The 22356-nt window shown below is 34.8% G+C and overlaps 2 protein-coding genes across 3 annotated transcripts in view; one reads left to right on the forward strand and one right to left on the reverse strand.

Moving 5' to 3' along the window:
- The window catches only part of vill (villin-like), a 32233-nt gene extending 14238 nt beyond the window's left edge, over positions 1-17995 (forward strand). The window contains exons 13-20 of one of the 2 annotated variants that reach the window (XM_056450959.1): positions 6647-6805; positions 9798-9977; positions 10888-11033; positions 11955-12099; positions 13481-13669; positions 15333-15392; positions 15525-15749; positions 17613-17995. In XM_056450959.1, the coding sequence (XP_056306934.1) occupies positions 6647-6805; positions 9798-9977; positions 10888-11033; positions 11955-12099; positions 13481-13669; positions 15333-15392; positions 15525-15749; positions 17613-17726 (1218 nt within the window). In that variant the 3' untranslated portion in view covers positions 17727-17995. The remainder of the gene's footprint in view (positions 1-6646; positions 6806-9797; positions 9978-10887; positions 11034-11954; positions 12100-13480; positions 13670-15332; positions 15393-15524; positions 15750-17612) is intronic. The other variant, XM_056450960.1, reaches the window with a different exon arrangement.
- The window catches only part of plcd1a (phospholipase C, delta 1a), a 46262-nt gene continuing 41888 nt past the window's right edge, over positions 17983-22356 (reverse strand). Inside the window, exon 15 of the mRNA XM_056450961.1 lies at positions 17983-21254. Within this exon, the coding sequence (XP_056306936.1) occupies positions 21166-21254 (89 nt within the window). The 3' untranslated portion in view covers positions 17983-21165. The remainder of the gene's footprint in view (positions 21255-22356) is intronic.

Genomic DNA, 22356 nt, shown 5'->3' on the forward strand with positions numbered 1-22356 from the left:
ATACTTCTGTCAAACAGAAAAAAAAAAATGTTTGAAGAAATCTGGAAATCGGTTAACATTGGGTTGTATATTAGAAAAAATAAACTCTCATTAAAGTTGATAATTACAGGTTTCCAGCATTCTTCAGAATATCTTATTTTGTGTTCAACAGAAAAAAAAGAAGCTTATAAAGGTCTGAAACATGTAAAGGCTGAATAAATGATGACAGAATTTTCATTTTTGGGTTAATTATCCATTTAATGCTATTACAAGTATACAATGCAAAATATAAGTATGAATGGGATCTGAAATGTCTTAACATTCTCCACTTCAGACTATTTCTGCCCTATTTTTAACTGTTTTTAAGATGCAAGTTTTTTGTCAGTGATAAATACAGGTGTAAATGTAGTCTGAAACATTTTGAGCTTGTCTACTTTTGACCAGTTCAGCCCTGTTAAGGCCTTGTATCAAGATGTTTTCATTAGTTCAACTACACTGTAAAACACAACAGTCAACTTTATCAAATAAAATGAGTGTAGTTAACTCAAAATGTACAAATGTACTGAAAGTTAATTCTACTCATTTGAAAAGAGTTTTGAACTCAGTGTTGAAGGTAATGAGTTAATTACATACCTCATTACTTCAACTTAAATGGAGTAAGTTCACAAGTACTCATATAGATTAGTTTTTAACTCAAATAGTTTGTAGCGATAGGTTTCCTCAAATGGTTTGAGTTGCCTTAACTTATTGGGTTTTACAGTGTACAGGTACACTGTAAAAATGCAGGGTTGCACACAATTCATTCATGTTGGCCCAACACAACTCCATGAAGTTAATTTAAGTAGACTAAACATAAAACCATTAGGTTTCCTAAAACAACCTCCAGAATTGTTTTGTTTCAGCTCATTTTAAATAAGTAGTTAGAATAAGCAGCAACGGTCATTTTTATTTATTTATTTTTTTGAGTGTAGATGATACTGTATGGAACAAAATCAATGCCAAAAGTATTGAATTAAAAAGCTTGTTGAATAGCACAAAGCTGAAAAAAATAATACACCGTATTAACAAGTTCTTGCATTTTAATGACTTGAATTGCAGGGTTTGTATTTTTAGGTCCTGAAATTTAACAAAGCTGTTTATTTAAGCTGTGAATAGTTCAACTAAAAATATTTCAAACATGTTTTCGTACTTATAAATTCAATAATTCATTTTCAATTTCCAGGATTCACTTACAAAATATTCAATACCCTTTAAAATACGATGTATAATATTCAAAAGGTAATTTTCAGTTCATTTATTTCAGTTCAAATATTCGCTTCCATAAATTCAGTGGCTCAAATTCGACTGTTAAAATTCAACATTACATCCGGGAACTGCAGGAAAAGCAATAGATTGCAGATTGAAGATCGCCAGCTGCTTTTCCACCAGCAGGTGGAGATGGGATAATTTAAGATTTTTTACCCAGTAAATAGACGAGAAAAAAGCTAATAAAGGCACAAAAGTAGCATTTAATATTAATATCAGTGTCTTGGACATTATAAGTAATAAAATGAGTATGAGTAAAACAGTAAATGATCTTTTGGTCATTATATTTGCCCTTATGTAACAGAAGCCAGTTGGTGATCGCGTAAACCTCACTCCTCGGATTCAGCGACAGACGTTGTTCTGCAATATTTAGCCGGTAGCCAACCATCACAGTACTGTAAAAATATTAATTATTGTTACACAGTTTCATTAAAAATGCTGCTTTATTAATGTGCATATCGCACTTCCGGCTGGCAACATATCTGATCTAGACTTTACTATCTTTAATCTCCTCACAGCATTTGTCTCCCATACCGGTATCGCCAGCTCGCGCCCTGCTCGGACCAGTGGCGTTACATGCACATTAGAGATGCGCGGATGGGCTTTTATTTCATCCGTAAACCGCATCACAAAACTCATCATGCGTCCGCCATCCCTCCGCACCAATATTTCTGACCAATTTTTAAACCGGCACCCGCCCGCCATCTGCTGATTGGGCTCTTTAGTTGAATGGCTTATTCATTTTTATTATTAAATGAATGTTTCTTTATTGATTATAGAGAATAGAGAATGACTTAATGTAGACATGTAGTTAATCCAAACGTGCAAGCCAAATCCAGCATTAATTGACGACGCTTTGAAGTGACGCTAAACGATACGAGGACGTGTCTTTGGTCCTCGAGTCTTTTCCTTGCGTTCCCTCGCATCCCGGAGGGGTGGAGCTAAGACACAAGGAAAGAAAGCAAGGAAAAGGAAACGAGGATGCACAATAAGAAATGAGAAGCACCCTATAAAGCTCTCAGAATATCCATATCAGCAGTGAACTCCGTCTCCGATCGGCGCACAGGGACAAAAATAAATAGTCTAAATTAAACGCACTGTACTGTACATTTTTTATAGTAGCCTAATAGAAAACGCATTTTGACACATCATTTCAACATGCTGCTATTTAGCCCTACTACTAAATGCCTATTTCACTTATTATTCTATCTATTTGCTAAAAAATAAAGTCATTTACATTATAGCCTAAGAATGTTCACATTTGTAGTTGTCCATAGCAACCCCAAAAACTTATCTGCTTGTCTTGCACATCTAACTAATGGGCACAGTTTTTCGACTATTTTTTATTTATTTTTTATTTATTTTTTTGCTGTGGAAGTTATTGAGCTTGTAGAAATCGGAAACAACACAAATTCTGCGGACACAGATGAACCTCTATTGATATCTCTATCAGACAATGCCTATTTTATATGCCAAAAAAACAACAGGCAGTAAAAAAATATTAAAATAAATTCTTAATGTAGGCATAGGCTATAGTCGCATGCTTTGGCAAACATTTGAAAAAAAAATAAATAAATAAAAACGTCATATCGTAGTTAAGCCTTATAGGCTCAGTCACCCCCACAATTAGAAATTCAAATAACATATATATAATATATATATATATAATATATATATATATATATATATATATATCTATATATATATATAATATATATATATATATATACCATCACACTTTGAAGCGAACATGAAGTCTGACCAGGCTAAATTGCCTGTATGACAAGTCTATGCCCCAATAACCCATGAACTTACGATCATCCCCACAAACTTGAAGCATAATGAAATACTACGCTTGCGACAAAGAAATTCTGGCAAAATAACCTTAAGCCTCAGAACGTAAAAGCGAGGCCAAATAACTAATACACAACATGTCTAGAATAGAACAGGCTAAACCAATATGAACGTAAAATTATCAGCTGATCCGAACTCAAAAGTTTATATTAAACATGGCTATGTGTAGTCTAGATAAGGCTAATTGGTTTAATATGCCTGACCTTAGGTAGTTTGAATTTTCTGGCACTATGCAGGAATAAAATAGCATCTACAGTGTCAGGATTCAGACGAGAGCGCCTAGCCTCTATAACGCGCCCTGCTGCACTGAAGGAGCGCTCGCTCACAGCACTTGTTGCTCATAGACTCGACTAGACATACTACTACCTGATGAAAATGTGACTATTTCAAAGTGTGCTCGATTTTTTGGATGTAGGTATGGTCAGATCATATTTAACAATTTATACATATTTTTTTTTATTGATTGGTACAACCGCCCGCCACCCGCCCGAATTTAATTAAAATATTATTTTTTCGTCACGTCATCCGCCCGATCCGTGGTTTATCTCGGAGTCCGCGGCTGAAACCGCCACCGCGCATCTCTAATGCACATAAACCGTCTTTTGATGAATATGATGTGACATTCTCTATCTTTATTAACTCATTCTTCCATAGATGTAAAGTATAATATTGACTGGCTGCTAAAGAATATAACGTAAGAGAAAGGAAATAAAGTAATCATACAAAATTCAAACCAGAGATTTTATGAGAATGTCACACAAAACAGTTTACTTGCAACTGTTGGACAGATAATGTTAGATAAGACAGTGTTCAGGTACGATTTAAGGTTGGGTATGGATGGGACGTGTAATTTAAAATAATTTAACCTAGCGAGCAAATGCATTAAAGGAGCGTCTTCAGTTATTAATACAGAACCGTCTAATATATGGCATAAGCATTGGGGTTATTAGAAGTGTTTGTGCTGTTTTAAACGCAGCTTTTTCAGGATTGGGGTAGGCTATAGTTTTAATTATTTAAATTATTATTGTTGTTGTTATTATTTTATTATTATTATTGTTATTATTCTTATTATTTTATAACATTTATTTAGGCTACTGCGCTTGAATAAGTCATCCGTGGTTCTAAATTACTATTCTTTTACACTCTGCCTGCCTTTCATTTTTCTAATTTTTGGGGTTCTGCCATGATGCCTTTAGTTGTCCAGATTAATTGTTTTTATTGTTATGTAGTAGCTAGGCTTACTGCACGCCTTTATTTTTATATTATGAACGAAAAAAAATATATATATATTTTTTACTTTATTATTTAAAATGATTGGCGACCTCTAAAATATAGACTAAGCCGAAGGAGAATGAATGAATTGATGAATGAATGAAATATTTGACGTTTTTTTTATACCTGTGCGGCTTTGTACGCGGCAAACGCAAACGAGTGGCCGCGAGCTCTGGTGGCCGGTCGGTCAGAGCCAGCACCGCACGTCAAATACTGGTTGAGAGATGCTGGATGGCTGCCAATATTGATGGAACACCTCTGAAGTTTCAGATGATATCTGGGCCTGTGCATAGTATGAATGTGAAAAGTGAAAGTCGTGACATTTGGCCAAGCATGATAACACAAGAGTGTCCCCCCCCCCCAACACACACACACACACACACACACACACTTAGCGAGAATCACGCGGACCGTCACAACCCCACTTAGCTAATTTCCGCGACCGTCACATCCCTACCACCTAGCGTAAATGAGCACCTGCCCATTTAAGAGTCTGTGAATGGCACTGCAGAACAACGTCTGTCGCTGAATCCGAGGAGTGAGGTTTACGCGATCACCAACTGGCTTCTGTTACATAGGGCAAATATAAATGACCAAAAGATCATTTACTTATTTTACTCATACTCATTTTATTACTTATAATGTCCAAGACACTGATATTAATATTAAATGCTACTTTTGTGCCTTTATTAGCTTTTTTCTCGTCTATTTACTGGGTAAAAAATCTTAAATTATTCCATCTCCACCTGCTGGTGGAAAAGCAGCTGGCGATCTTCAATCTGCAATCTATTGCTTTTCCTGCAGTTCCCGGATGTAATGTTGAATTTTAACAGTCGAATTTGAGCCACTGAATTTATGGAAGCGAATATTTGAACTGAATAAAATGAACTGAAAATTACCTTTTGAATATTATACATCGTATTTTTAAAGGGTATTGAATATTTTGTAAGTGAATCCTGGAAATTTGAAAATGAATTATTGAATTTATAAGTACGAAAACATGTTTGAAATATTTTTAGTTGAACTATTCACAGCTTAAATAAACAACTTTGTTAAATTTCAGGACCTAAAAATACAAACCCTGCAATTCAAGTCATTAAATGCAAGAACTTGTTAATACGGTGTATTATTTTTTTCAGTTTGTGCTATTCAACAAGCTTTTTAATTCAATACTTTTGGCATTGATTTTGTTCCATAATACTACACTCAAAAAATTATTTTGTTCAAGCTACTTAAATAAAATGAGTTAAAACAACACAAATCTTGAGATTTTGGGATAACTTAATTGGTTTTATGTTCAAACCACTTAAATCTCAGTTAACCTAATTGATTTGTGTAGGGACAACATGAAAGAACTGTGTGGAACTTACACTGTAAAAAATGCTGGGTTCCTCATAATTCCTTCATGTTGTCCCAACACAAATCCATTAAATTAATTTAACCATTTTTACAAATTTAAATGGATTCAGTATAAAACAATAATGTTGTCGCAAAAACATCTTAAAAATTGTGTTGTTTCAACTCATATTAAGTAGCTTGAACAAGCAGCAAAACTGCTTTTTTAAGTGTTAGAGGTGTTTAAAACATTTTTAGATTGTCCACTTTTTACCTCTTCTGCAATGTTTTCACCTTGTATTAAGTATATTTTTTTATACAATCACATGTGGACAAACCAATTACAGGTGTGAATGGGGTTAGAAAACCTTTTAAGCTCTCTGTAAAAAATGGTAGCCCACAATTGATTTGTCTCAGTACAACATGACTGAATTTATTTTTAGTTTGGACTGAACATAAAAAAGTTAATTTGTCCCAAGGAAATTTTAAGAATTGTGTTGTTTAGCTCATTTTAAATAAGTAGTTTGGACAAGTAACAAAACATGTTTTTTTTTGAGTGCTTATAGATTTTTGACCACATGTTTACACCTGGTATTAAGATGCGTTTTTTTAAACAGTCCCAGGACAACTGAACAACACTAAATACATGTAAACACAGTCTAAATGCTTCATGCTGGTCAACTTTTGAGTTTTCCATGCTGTTAACATCTGGTATAAAGATGCGTCAATACACAGTATATGATCACATATGGACATTTCTAAATACTAATAAAAAACAAGGTGTAAAAAGCTTGTTTATATTTTAGTTATTTAGTAAAAAGCCACATTTATACTGTCTTTTAATCTGGATGAACACATTGGAGACGTCTAGTCTATATAACATGAAGCTTGTGTTCTTTAGGGTCGTCACGCCACACAGGATGAGGTGACGGCATCCGCTTATCAGGCAGTCAATTTGGATAATAAATACAATGGAGCCCCAACACAGGTCCGAGTGGTCATGGGAAAAGAGCCCAGACACTTCATGGCCATCTTTAAAGGCCGACTCATCATCTTCGAGGTGATCGCCGTCTTTTCATTCATCAGAATTGTTCGCCATCTTGTGGAAACCTTTTTACTTCCTTACTTGCTTAATTTCTCTGCCATAGGTTATTTTAATGTATGATTTCATTTGGATTGTTTAGAAAATATGCAGTATGTGACTATTAAATTATGAAACTTATACTTTAAACACATTTTAAATGTTATTTTAGTACCAATGAGTAACCGTAATTGTTACATATTTTTGAATAGTTTTTTATTTGAATATTGTCTGTTTCATTTAAATATTAAAGTAATTTTGTTTTGTTTTTGTTTCTGTGATTTTATATAAACTTGATTGATTAACTAATATACAGTTTTAAATAAGCTTGATTTAAACTTGAAACTAAATTTTAAAAATGAGAATTTTTTTCCTGTCAAATCAGTGAAATAGATTAACAAATTAGTAATTTAAATACATACAATCAAGCCTGAAATTATTCATATTCCTGGCAAATTCTGACTTAAAGTTACTTTTACTCACCAGCATCATTGTGAAAAAAAATCATAGGAATTAATTTTGGGAAAATTAAAATCATGGAAAATCAAAGGTGCTGTATGTAAGTTTTTGACTCTTCTAAAGCATAAAAATACCATAATGTGTTTGCAGATATTTAAGAAACATGCTAAGTGAACATTCATCTTTATCTGGAAAACAATGCTGAAGTCAGGACATTCTGATTTGAAAATTGTTTTTAAGTGCAGGAATGTCTGTCTTTGTTTATGTTCTTTTAACCCAATGCCGGTTTAGCCAATTATATATCAGCACCCCGGGTTGCCTTGGTGGAAAACCATGTATTTCATTCATTCATTCAGAAAGGGTCTGAAAGGATGCACCCGTGACCGAAATGCGACCTCCGGTGGACAGACTCAGTTCCACATGAGGTTTTTAATTAGCAAATGATATAAATATTACAAGCATAAACATTAGGTGAGCAGGATACATTGTAAATCCTGTGTCCTAACAACACGCTTCCTGACGAGATACACAGTGATAAGAAATTTGGCTGTTTTCACCAGACAAAACAAGACAGAAATTTAAAGTGCATCTATGGTAAAAAATCAACTTTTCAAGCTGTTTGGACAGAAATATGTGTAAGTATAGTGTATAACCTGTCATATTGGGATGAAATAAACATACCCAGTCCTTTTTTTTTTCAAATTTAACAACATAAAAACGGTGGACCAATTGGAGCTGTTTTTAGATCGATCGCAACTTTACGTAGGAGTGCGGTCCCCCGCCCACCAATATTGATTGACAGCTGCGCGCATTAACATGTCCGGTAGTCACGTGTATAATCATATCAACAAGAGAGGACGAGCACAAAGCAGCCGGGAATAAAAGGCCTGTTCAGTTCGCTAGAGTCATCAATCATCATCAAATGTGATCAAGAGTGAGTTTCACAACTTTAACATGTTTTAAAACAGTGCACGTGTGTAATGAACTACAGCGATTCACTTCAGATGCACTTAATCAGCACAGCCGCGTGTCAGAACAATTATAAAGGAAGACGCTTCAATCGCGGTTTGTGGACGTTAAATCAGGTTTATTTTGTACATTAATATAAGAGATATCCATACAGCAGTGGATATTACCAGTATCATGTCACATATGCGTGCAAAACGAGTGCAAAGCTAAACTCGCTGTCTCTCTGTGTGTGTGTGTGTGTGTGTGTGTGTGTGTGTGTGCGTGTGTGTGTGTGTGTGTCTGCGCTATGTGTGTGTGTGTCTACACTATGTGTGTGTCTGCGCTATATGTGTGTGTGTGTATGTGTCTGCGCTATGCGTGTGTGTCCTCGCTGTGTGTGCACGTGAACTTTGTAATGACATTGTGTGTGACTCATTGTTGCAAATCCACAAAAAAATGCATCAAATACTGATTGTTAAAGTTCTTTCTGTAGTATTTCTCACACACGTTACGTGATATCTGCTTCCTGAGGCAGCCGAGGGCGGCGATTTGCTGACAGACACGTGGGAACGGTGGGCGGGGAGGACTAGCCTTAAAGGGCCAGTACAAAAAAACAGCAAAACCTTTTTTCCAGCTATAATATAGACACTTCAAACAGCTATAATAAATAATCTGATGGGTGTTTTGAGCTGAAACTTTACAGACACATTCTGGGGACACAAAAGACTTATATTAAATATGAAAAAGGGGTAACCTATGTGCCCTTTAAATACAGCCATTCAGAAGCACAGAATATGCACCCGCACACGAAATGGAAAGGTTTATAATCTATTTAATATATGTTAACCCTCTTTAGCATTATTAAATGTACATACTGAATCACGTGTTTAGTTCTAAAGTTCAATTTCAAATGGTTTATTTTATTTTCAAGATCTGAGGTGAATAATCTGCCGCTGCTTTTAGTATATGGCAATAAATGTCATGTAAAAAGTTCAATGTCATTCAAACTCACATTGTTAGCATTTAACGCTGAATAAAGCACACGAGGTTTACCCGAGGTGAGGTGATTATTGTCATAGTTTTCTGTTGTTCCCCTGTGAGAAATAGAAGCTGTTTCTAATATATCAATTCGAGGTGTTGGTTAGGACAAAAATTCCTTTTAATATGGAAAAGATTCCTTCTATCGGGTGCCGTTGCTTTTATTTAGAACATAGTTTAAATCACTCGCTTCTGTCCTCAATCTGGCAACCTGCGCTTCCGTTTGTTTTGATCCAGGAATGCAATACCAACCACTGGGTGTCAAACTTGCGTACTGCACCTTTAAGTAAAAAAAAATCTTTAAGTAGCTGTAAGTCAGGATTTGCCAGGGATATATAAATAATTTCAGTCTTGACTATGTATGTAAAATATCCTAAATGTGATTATGTGATCCTAGACATCAAATTCTTCCACAGAAAATTGCCAGTTGCATATATACTGTAAATATTGTGGATGTGGAAATGAGGTAGGAAGCACTTGTTTGTCTTTATCAGTGATGATGTTGGTTTTATTGATGTTTTGTCAGGGTGGCACAGGCCGGCCGGGTGTTGTGAACCCTGATCCTGCTGCCAGGCTCTTCCAGGTCAGAGGAACACATGAGCTTAACACAAAGGCCACAGAAGTTCCCGCTCGAGCCTCTTCTCTCAACACCAATGACGTCTTTCTGCTCAAAACACATCAGACTGTTTTCCTGTGGTACGGCAAGGCAAGTCTAAAACGGCAGTATAATATAGAATCAAACAAATCTATTACGACTAATTTTGAATAAATTAATGAATAGATAATTGCGACAACTAATAAAGTCTGTAAACATAAAAACAAGAAAAGCAAAGCAATTATATGGTCTAAAAATGAATTACAAATAATTAATCATAATGAATATATTACATGTTTATTTAATACATTCATTCATTCATTTTGCTTCGAATTAGTCCCTTATTTATCAGGGGTCGACACAGCGGAATGAACCGCCAAATATTCCGGCACGTTTTACACAGATGCTCTTCCAGCCGCAACCAATCACTGGGAAACACTCATACACTATGGACAATTTAGTTTATTCAATTCACCAACAGCTCACATCTTTGGACTGTGGGGGGAAACCAGAGCACCCAGAGGAAACCCACACGAACACGGGGGGAACATACAAACTCCACACAGAAATGCCAACTGATCCACCTGGGATTCGAACCAGTGACCCTCTTGCTGTGAGGCGACAGTGCTAACCACTGAGCCACCATGCCACTTTATTTAATACATTTTATACAATATTAATAATGTTTTTAATGTTTATATATATTTAACTAATGCCTACAGGTTTAAACACAGTATATACGACAGTGCCCTATGAATGAAATCTGTAACTGTTGATGCTGTCCTTCCCCCTATGAATATCCCCATGATGAAAAGCAGCTTTTAAATCCAATTAAATTGCAATCTGATTTTAATTTTAATCTGATCTCTCTTTAAATTAAACAAATGTTTTATTTGTTGCTGCTGTTGTTGTTTTATGTACAAATGCAAAATGTCTTTGTACATGTATTGGTTAGATTTTGATTTATATGTGAACTTTGTATAGTATAAACATGATAAACCCGTGTGTTTGTGTGTCACAGGGCTGCAGTGGAGATGAGCGAGAGATGGGCAAAGCTGTGGCTGATCTGCTCTCTGGTCAAGATAAGCAGACTGTGATGGAGGGTCAGGAACCAGCTGCTTTCTGGGTGCCTCTGGGAGGAAAAGCTCCATACGCCAGTGACAAAAGGTACAATCCTTAAACCAGACAAACAGAAACTCACACAGGACAGATGATCATTCTCACAGTGCAAAAAAAATCCAATGTCTCGTTCAAAGTCTTGTTTCCAGTCCAATTATACAAACACATGTAAAATCAAGATGCATTTTCTAGATAAGTAAAAAAAATGTTTTTATGTAGAAATTACAACTCAAAAGTAAGTGTTTTTCCTTAAAACAAGTGAATAATACAAATAGGGTAAGTAAAATAATCTTGTTTTTGGTTTGAAATAACAACATTTTTTGACTAATTATTTCTGAAAACAAAACAATTCCCCGGGGAATTAGGCGGCCCCGACCAATGCCAAGAAGCCTATATTAATCATATAGCTCTTTCATAAATCTTCTATCATACGTTGTAAAATCACTCCATAACCATTAAGATTTTAACGTTATTTCTTCTTTTCAAAATCGGGGGCCCCATGAATAGTGGAACGTTCCTTCCGTACTGCACATGCAAATATTAAAATGCAAATGTTAATTAACAGTACATACAGTACTTTGTGAACTTGCTTTTTTATTTGTGAATTTATTGTATTTAATTTTACATTATTAAGATAAAGGTTCCACTTAAAATGTATTTTTAACATGCTGTTTACATTTGCAAAAAAAAATTGAGAAAGAGAATGTTTTGAGTTTCGATGATAGGGCCCCATACCTGGGAATGCTTAGGGCCACATATCACTAAGCCCCTGACTAGAATCTAGACAAAACTTAAAGTAGGTAAAGCATTATTTACAGTACATTTACATGCAATAATAAATGAATAACATGTAATAATAGGTAAATAAATCAATCAGTCGTGGATTAAAAAAATCTGCCGAAATCTGTTCCGGCAGATTTGAAGTGGGCCTACTCATGTCCATGTAAACTTAACCGATGTCTCCATTAGACTGGAGGAAGAGGTGTCACTTCACGAGCCCCGTCTGTTCGAGTGCTCCAATCAGACGGGTCGATTCCTCATGACAGAAATGGCCGACTTCACTCAAGACGACCTGGATGAGGATGACGTCATGCTGCTCGACACCTGGGATGAGGTGGGTTTCAGCAGATTAGCACTGTTTGAATGTGGAGGAATGGATGTGTCTTTCAGGGTTATACAATTAAAAATAACCACTGATCGTTTTGAGGGTTGTTATGTTGCTTTAGCCCTGTAAGTTTTTATTTTATTATTTTTTTAATGAGGAAGCTTGTGTATGACGCAGAAGAAAAAAAAGAGAAACTTACAGTATAGTTTGAGTTAGTTTGACAAAATTTTGAATTATTCTCGCAAATTGCAAGAAGATGTTATCTCAGAGATATAAGAAATACAGCTGTAAATTCAAGATGGATTCTGGACTGGTAATTGAGATAGGTAAAGGTGCAGTTCTGAGAAAAAAGATGTGAACTGAAAGTCACAATGATGTTTGCTTACTGTATCGTGAGTTGAATCTTAGAACGAGTAAGTATGAGTAATTATTGAAATTAGTAAAAAACGAGTAAAAAATTATTATTATTTTTTTCTTTGTGTGTGTGTGTGCGTGTGTGTGCGTGTGTGTGTGTGTGTGTGTGTTTATGTGTGTGCGCGTCCGTCCATGTACTGTATGCATGTTTGTGTGTTTTAAATATGTCTGTATACTTTTATTTAATCTATGTTTTAGTTTTTATTTTAGTTTGAGTCATTTTAAGTTCAACTAAATCAAAAGGATAAATATTTTCTTGATAAGACACTGAAATAAAATAATTTAATAAATACATGGTGACGCAGTAGATAGTGTTGTGGCCTCACAGGAAGAAGGTCGCTGGTTCGAGCCTCGGCTGGGTCAGTTGGCTTTTCTGTGTGGAGATTGCATGTTCTGCGGTTTCCCCCACAGTCCAAAGACATGTAGTACAGGTGAATTGGATAAGCTAAATTTTCCGTAGTGTATGTGTGTGAATGCAAGAGTGTATGGATGTTTCCCAGAGATGGGTTGCAGCTGTAAGGGCATCCGCTGCGTAAAACATGTGCTGGATAAGTTGGCGGTTCATTCCGCTGTGGCGACCCCAGATTAATAAAGGGACTGAGCCGAAAAGAAAATGAATGAATGAATAAATGAATGAATGAATAATAAATACATATTTTTTAAAAATCATGGCAACATTTAGTTTAAATCATTTATGTAGTTTTTAGTTTAAGAGAACCATGATAGCCCCGTTTGAAAATGCTTACATTTCATTCTAAATGGTTGGAAATCATGATTACTGTATGTACAACAGTTAAATTGTACATTCTATTTCTCTTTCAGTTTAATATAATAACATCCACAATTGCTTTTTAATAAAAACTAGTTTAATTTAAACGTCTTTAATAAATTGTAAACATATTGCTGGCGTTTGTTGTCAGGTAGCTCGTACAGTATCTTTAAACCAGTTTTCTAAACTTCACCTCTTTCTCCTCAGATTTTCCTGTGGATTGGCAACTCGGCAAACCAGTACGAGATCCAGGAGTCCAGCAGCAGTGCAGTGGAGTATCTGAAGACTCATCCGGCAGGACGGGACCCCGGGACCCCCATCACCACTGTTAAACAAGGCTACGAACCGCCAACCTTCACCGGGTGGTTCAACGCCTGGGACGCGCACAAGTGGAGCGTGAGTCTCCAACCGTCCATCAGGCGGCAGTAAAGCACAACACATAGTCACTAACACACTAAACAACTGCATTAAAATCATGCTTGACGATGATCTGACCTACTAATGAATATATCCTTAAGCTTAACATGAAATACAAAATTAAACCTTTTTTTTTTTACTTTCTTAACATTTTTCTGACATTGTTGTGCTTCATTCTTCATAGTATGTTAATCCAAATAGGTCTGTCATGATCATTTTGAAGTCCCACTTATAAATGGGGAATGTATATATAAGTTCAAACAAATATATTCATATATTTGTTTATTTAGTTTTTCTATTCGTACATATTTAGGCCCATACCCAGCCTGGTAAAGTAGGGGGGGGGGGGGTCTTTTTTCTCAAAAAGTCAACCATTTTGGGTTATTCACTTCACTTTGTATTTAACTATGATATTTAAATACTGCACTTTTTTGTGAAATTTTAAGCACTACTTTAATCTGGATTAGCTTGTCGGATGGTCATCATAACCACATGTTTTGATGTAGCAAAACATTTCCTAAAGATTTAGAACAAAGAAATATGAATAAATACGTATTTTTAAAATACTAATTTATTATGTTACATCATTAAAAAAATAGCCATCTGTTGAAGTTTTTCATTACAAACGGTGGTCTATTGTCATTCTCTAGATAAATTGCATTCAACTCAGGTACATTCAACTTTCCTCAGTCAGAATTTAGCCATTTGAATAATAAAAATTTTAACATAATATTAATAAGGCAAGGCAAGGCAAGTTTATTTATAAAGCACATTTCATTCACAGTGGCAATTCAAAGTGTCTTACATAAACAGGAATAAAAGAGACAAGAATAAGAAAAATAAAAACTAATAATAAAGTTGATTAGAACAGATAAAAACAATAATAATAATAATAATAATAATAATAATAATAATAATAGCAATGTAGAGCTTCACGATTTTTCTAGCCTCTCTTGAAGAAAAGTACATTTGAATATTTATCAATAACAGCATTTGCCAAAATAGTATTTAAATTAATTTGAATATGGGCCACTTTTGGTGCTTCACACCTTTTTATTGGCCATTTTTTGTTTCAGGTTTAAGAACCAAGATAAAGATCCCCCCCCCCCACCACCACCACCACCACCATTTTAAAGATTTGATAATTGTTCAACTGTTATTTATGTATAGTTATTGTAAATGTTCTACTAAAATAATGCTTTTTACATGAATTTGTTCATATGAATACAGCCATTGTTGCTAACATAAATTACTAGATTAATATGCTAAGGACTCATCGTTATTCAAATTAAGTATTTGTGCAGAAAAACTACATTACCCATCATTCTGTGCAAAATTCCACCAATCAGAGGCTTACAGAGAGCAAAGCACAACAACAACAGCAACAAGCAGATCTTTTAACTCCTTTCAAATATAAATGCTGAACATTGCTGAAAAAGTAGACAGGTACTATACTGAGCTCTGAGCTCTATACTATACTGAGCTCTATTCCTACTGGATAAAATCAAGCAGCACTTACAGTACGCTTCCACATAATATGAAATTAAAAGTGTCATTTCATGTTGAGTTTAAACCATTTGAAGATGATTTAATGTTTCAAATCAACACACTTTTTGAGTTTGACTCTACATGTATATTCCAGGGAGGCCTTTCATATGAAGAGATGAAAAGCAAGCTGGGTGATGTTTCACAAATCACTGTGGTAAAAACATTGACCAATCAAATCTTTGTTCCTGCATGCATTTAAATGAATGAATCCCACTGGATCAGATTGATGATCTAATTGTGTTGATATGGACAGATTTAAACATGATTTGAACCTCGTTTTCTCTAGAGTCTCAACAACACAGACTTGAATAAGAAGCCAGGAGGAGGTGTGGGAAACTACAGCGCTCCTGGGGGACCGGGGAGTATACGCTCCCACAATCAGAGGATGTCCAGTGTACAGTTCGGAGATGGGTCTCAAAACAGAGCGAAGCCATCTGGGATGCAAAATTCAGAGCAGCTTGTTAAAACGCCAAATCAGCATCCTCAAGGACTTGATCCTGAAAAACGAGAGGTGGGTCTAGATGCCTACAAAGCTGCTTTTTGGGTAGTTTTGAACAATTTAGGTTACTTTTTGGTCAGACGTCAAAACACATGGCCATATTCTGCCACTGGATTAAAAAAGAAAGAGTGTCATTGCAATTGCATTATCTCATAACTAACTTGTTTTATTTTTGTATAATAAACAAGTAAATAGGTTTATATCTTGCAACTTCTCTAAATATCTTGCATTTAGACTTAATTTCTTACAATTCACAGAGTTTATATTATTTGGTTCTCTGAGTTCTTACCTCAGAATTTAGATTTTGTTTTCAGAATTACAGCTTTATTCCTTGTATCTGTTTCTTCATTAGAATTATGGCTATTTCTTTTAACTCCACATTTCTTGTAATTAAGCTGTCTTGTAATTTTTCCTCACTAATTCTGAGTTTATATCTTAAAATTAAGATTTATTTTGTCAAAATTATGACTTTTTCTTGTAACTTATAGATCAAGTTTATGAGCTCTTACAATTCAGAATTTTTCCTCAGAATTGTGTGCTCATTTTACAAAATCAAAATTTATTTTCTCAAATTTATGACTTTATTTCTCGTAACTGCAAGTTTATGAGTGATCTCACAATTCTTTTTCAGAAATTCTGAGTTTAGAACCTAAAATCAAGACTTATTTACTCAAATTTATTACGTTATTTCTTGTAGCTGCAAGTTTATGAGCTGTCTTGCAATTTTGACCCTTTTCTCTGAGTTAGTTTCTCAAAATCAGAATTTATTTTCTAAAAAACTTTTTTGTCATAACTAAGTTTCCGAGCTGTCCGAAATTCTCTTTTTCTTATAATTCTGAGTTTATATCTTGCAATCAAGATTCATTTTTTTCAAAATGATGACTTTATTTCTTGTAACTGCAAGTTTACGAGTGATCTCACAATTCTGACATTTTTCTCACAAATTCTGAGTTCATTTCTCAAAATCGAGATTTCTTTTCTCAAAATGACTTTATTTTTTGTAATTGCAAGTTTATGAGCTGTCTCGCAATTCTGACCCTTTTCTCTGAATTCTGAGTTTATATCGCAAAATTGAGATTTATTTGCTCAAATTTATGACTATTTCTTGTAAGTTTAAGAGTGGTCTTGAAATTCTCGCTTTTTTCCCCGAATTCTGAGATCATTTCTCAAAATCAGAATTTATTTTCTTAAAATGATGACTTTATTTGTCATAACTGCAAGTTTACGAGCTGTCCGAAATTCTGATTATTCTGAGCTTATAGCTCACAATCTAAATTTACCTTCTCAAAATTATGACTATTTTTTGTAACTACAAGTTTATGACTGATCTCGTGTGAATTCTGCCGAAATTTAGAATTTTGCCATTTTCTCTCATTTGTCAGAATCGAGATTTGTTTTCTCAAATTGACTTTACTTCTTGTAGCTGCAAGTTTATGAGCTGTCTTGCAATTATGACCTTTTTCTCAGAATTCTGAGTTCATTCCTCAAAATCTGAATTTATTTTCTAAAAATTACAACTGTTTTGTCATAACTGCAAGTTTACCATCTGTCCTCAATTCTCAAATTTTCTCGCAATCGAGATTTATTTTCTCAAAATTATGACTTTATTTCTTGTAACTGCAAGAGCTGTCTCACAATTCTGACTTTATTTTTCTGAATTCTGAGAAGTTTATATCCCGCAATCATAATTTAATTAGTTATTTTTACAGTGCAACTTTAATTCTTGTTTCTGGAAGTTTATGGGCAATTCTCGCAGTTCAGACATTATATTTTACTTTTTTGTACTCCATTGTAGAAACAAGCAACTTAAGTAATATAGATCTAAGTGTATAATTTAGTAAATGATCTCCTTTTTTTCATCTTTTCTTTTTTCAGGAGTATTTGTCTGATGCAGAATTTGAGAATCTCCTCGGCTGCACTCGTGCCAATTTCCAGCGTTTGCCTAAATGGCGTCAAAATGACCTGAAAAAGAAGGCAGGACTCTTTTGATTAACCTTTTCACCAACAAGATGAAGACCTTCATACCTGACTATGCACTGGATGGTTATTTTAAGATGGCAGGCTGTCACTATTATACTTTTATTTATTCATTAATGCCTCTAAACATTTAACGGCTAACATTTAAAGGTGCAATCCAATAGAAATGCAATGTAAATATACTTTACAAAATTGTGAGGTTACCCAGTCACTTGAAACACATTGTGAATGCTGTTTAGTACAAATAAAAACACACTGTATGCCAAGATACAATCGTTCTGAGATGTTTAATCCATAGTTAATAGTTTGTCACAGCATTTTATGGTCAGTAAAGACAATCCTTTCTCTTTTTTCTTTCTCTGTCATTAGAAAAGAACAGGAAACAAGAAACACATTGCTGTTATGGCTTAACATTGCCGAAGTAAACAGCTACTGGAAAAGATATTATATAATTTATATAAACATAAAAAACAGAATTTTTTTCAAGAAACAGATTAGAGAAAAAGCAGCAACACCTTAAACCAACAAAGAGTATAAAAACATAAAGCACACCTATGTACACCCTGTTTTTCCATTCCTTTTCTGTTATGTTATACATATTTGAAAGACAACTTTGACAAGAAATCTATAAAACACAACTGCTGCTCAAAGACAACATCTGATAATGAAGGATAAACAAGTTTATCTAAAAATAATAGATAGGATGTATGGGGTAAACAGTTCATTGTTCATTATTTGCATCAGCATTAAACCAAAAAGACACTGAACGCAGGAATGCTGTTTTTAAAATGAAACGCTCATTCACACGAAGGACAGTATATACCAGGGGTGCCCAAACTTTTGCTTATGAAGGGCCAAAAACCAAACTTGATTGAGGGTGGTGGGCCGAAGGTACATATACCATTAAAGCTCGAGCTACACGAGTCAATCATTTTATTTCAAATGGCTTTTTTTTTGTAGCTCAACAATTAAACAAACAAACAAAATGTTACATTAAAATGACGACATCTGTTAAAGAGATTCGCTCCAACCTTCCCATCATTCTAAATCTCTTCTCAGATTGGATGGCGGGCCAAATCAAAGGTTACCATGGGCCAACTTTGGCCCGCAGGCCCTACTTTGGGCAACTCTGGTATATATAGTACTATAACCATAACAAATAAAAACACTTCACCTTTAATGACATTTTCAATTGCAACAGTTTAAAATATTGAAGGTTGATTGAAGGGACAATTAAAAAATATATATACATATGCCTTTGGAAATCAATTCCACGTTTGCAAATATTGCCCATCAATGGAAAATGTCATTTTAATCCCTGGTTGAAGCAAATTCTAACTAATTCTAAATTCGAGTTTTAAATATTGGTATGAATATGGTCCTTGGTGTGAACAGGCCTTAAAACTCTTTAATTGAGGTACATTTGTGAGGACTTTAAATGTTTGGGAAGAACACATACACTGTGTTTGACAATCAGAAAGAATAACCATAAATACAAACACTGTCTGAATAATCTGTTAATGTAAAAAGGCATCAGTGTAGTATTTTTAAATATAAAAGTTTCAATACTAAAATAGAAAACTATGTCAAATAATAAAAAGATACACTTCTACAATCACTTGAATGTACTTTTTTGTAACAAATGTACTACAAAAGACGGGAATGGTGTTTTACTTTTTTCTAAATCTGTACACTTTCTGAATTTTCTAAATTCTGTGTAATTCTCCACTGACTACCTTAATATGGTAAGAATGACATTAAAAAATCCCTTTCTTGGTAGCCAAAAATATCAATATTGTACTTAAAATTTCGATTAACGTCAAATGTAGTATTTTTATTCATCAATTACATCAAATTAATTAAATGATCAGTATTACAGTATTAATAAATATTATTAATATTATATAAAATCATGCTTGTCATTTTATGTGCTTTTGCTTTCTGACTACTAACAATAGCCCCTTTAACACAGTGATACTGGTAAATATCCGGAAAATTTCCGGAACGACTTCACCGGTAAATTCGTAAAAAACACGTATTGTTCCAGAATAGACCATGCACACATCCATTGAAAAATACCGGTAAATTCTGACATCATTAACCAGAAATGACCTCTAAATGGCAGCGCTTGTATTTGTAAACATCAGCCTTTTCTTGATGGTTTCACTTTTATTTAAAGCTTTATCATTCATGCAGCTGCTTTGTCCCAGAGACATCCAAAGGCACAAATGCAAACTGCAGCTAAATGTTTACACATCTGACTACATTACAAACTCTTTGGATGGATACCTATTGTGAACAACTTATATGAAAACATATAGAGGAACACTGTCAGATTTAGAGATGTACATAATATGTGTCTGTGCTGGCGCTCACCGGCTGCTTTATGTGCACACGCGTCAAGCAACTGAAGCAGAGCTTAAAGGTAAACAAACAACGGCTTTTCCTAAGCATTTTATCGATAATTTTTTACACAGCTGGCATTAGGAAGGAACACAGAAACGTCTGACTAACATCTAAATGTGTCTGGAAAAATATTCAAAGGCTTTTATTTCCATAAACAGCGTGTATGTGAATGCGTCTGAGTGTTCTGATTGGCTGGAGTAGGCATCTCACGTCAGCGCGTTCTAAACATAAACGCATTCTTTCCAGCCATTTTCCTTCTGTGTTCACACAGCTCAGCATTCCAGCAAATTACCGGTGATGTTACAACTTCTCTATCTGGAAAATTGCCAAACAAATTTACCGGTATTTTTAAAAAAGGGCCTGTTCACACATACAGACCTTTCCACAAATATCTGTATGTGTAAAAGGCACTATTGACCTTTTAAAACAAAAATTTGAAACAAATCTACCATTTTCAGTACTTTCAGTAGCTTGGTACTCGTAAAGGCCAATTTAAACTTCTGTGTTGAGCTCATGCTGTAGGCTCGTTGTGGACCCTGAAGCGAACCCTGATGCACACCTCTATAAAAATTTAACTACTGTACATGTCCTGACAATGCAGAGCGCAAGATCTGTGATTGGCTGGCTTGGTGGAGATGACAAGTGTGGGAGGGGCTAAAAGCCATGGGACCGCAGCAAGTGTTTAACAAATCTCTTTTGTTGTTAAAGTTGTTAAATGTTTGCCCTTCCCGCCTTTTTCTTCCTTGAATGAGTGTGACTGAGTTACTTCTACAGTAGCATCGCACAACATTTTTGCCGTAAACTCAAAACACCAGCAAAGAAACTCGAAACAGAGGAACATAGAGACCCCCCTGCTTCCTATTGTTTCAGATGTCTTCTTGCAGAGCATCATGGACAGAACACAGAAGTATAAATCAGGCTTTAGAGCAACTAATTGGTAACCTGTAAGGCACTATGAAATTTTCTCCTGGGACGTGTTCATTGAGAATTGTTCTGTTGGGTGATCTGAATGCTTTGAGGCGATTGAGAGAAAAACTGCAGTCTATTAAGCATCTAGAAGCATGATGTGTACAAATAGTCCCGCTGAAGGAATAATGATTCCTCTCTTCGTAAGCAGAGGCATATGACGATAACCTGAAGACAGAAGATTCACAATAAAAATTAAAAACTGTAGATCAACTATAATCAACAGCTCGCCACTAATACTTCTTTACTTGATAAACATGAGCAAAGAAGGCTGCGTATAACATATCTTCATTGTTTAACCTTTTGCTCAAACATATTAACAAAGAAACTGAACACATGTATTTTTTGGATGAGAGTAGAGGCTTGTTTCTTGAAACATTAAAAATTTGTTGGAATTAGGCGTGGGGCGATAACCATTTTCAAGGTATACCGCGATTCAGAGAAGTCAAGGTTTTAAAACAGTCAAAATTTTCTGCAATACCGTTCCTAAGGTATGTGTAAGATTTTTTATTTATTTTTTTTGGTTTTGTTTTTTAGGACCACAGTATCACCAGCAGAAAAGATATGCAAAAATATCGTTTTAAATTGCAAAGAAATCAGTGTTTTTGAAACTTACGAAGAGAGCAGAAGTCAAAGACTCATTTGAATTATTTAATAAAATTAAAAATGGGTAAAAAAGTTTTCGTTTTTTACCCAGACATTTAAAAAGAACATATTTTAGATTACAAATCGCAATACCGTAAAACCGTGATATTTTTATCCAAGGTAATCATACTGTCAGAATCTTATACCGGCCCATGCCTAGTTGGAATATTGGTGACATCGGTTTGTACAGGGTAGGCCATTTATATGGATACACCTTAATAAAATGGGAATGGTTGGTAATATTAACGTCCTGTTTGTGGCACATTAGTATATATGAGGGGGCTCATGAAAAAATAGTTACGTTAAATTCAAGCACACCATTGTTTTTCTTGTGAAATTCCCAATAAGTTTGATGTGTCACATGACCCTCTTCCTATTGAAAAAACAAAAGTTTGATCCAAGATGGCCGACTTCAAAATGGCCACCATGGTCACCACCCATCTTGAAAAGTTTGCCCCTTCACATATACGAATGTGCCACAAACGGGACGGTAATATCACCAACCATTCCCATTTTATTAAGGTGTATCCATTTGAATGGCCGACCCTGTAGTTTTGGAGACTTTTTTTGTCTCTTGAGCCTCCTGACGGTGATAAGGCAAACTTGTGTCCTCTTCCAGGCTCAT

The sequence above is a fragment of the Danio aesculapii genome, chromosome 24, assembly GCF_903798145.1.
Source record: "Danio aesculapii chromosome 24, fDanAes4.1, whole genome shotgun sequence".
In the NCBI taxonomy this organism is placed as follows: domain Eukaryota; kingdom Metazoa; phylum Chordata; class Actinopteri; order Cypriniformes; family Danionidae; genus Danio; species Danio aesculapii.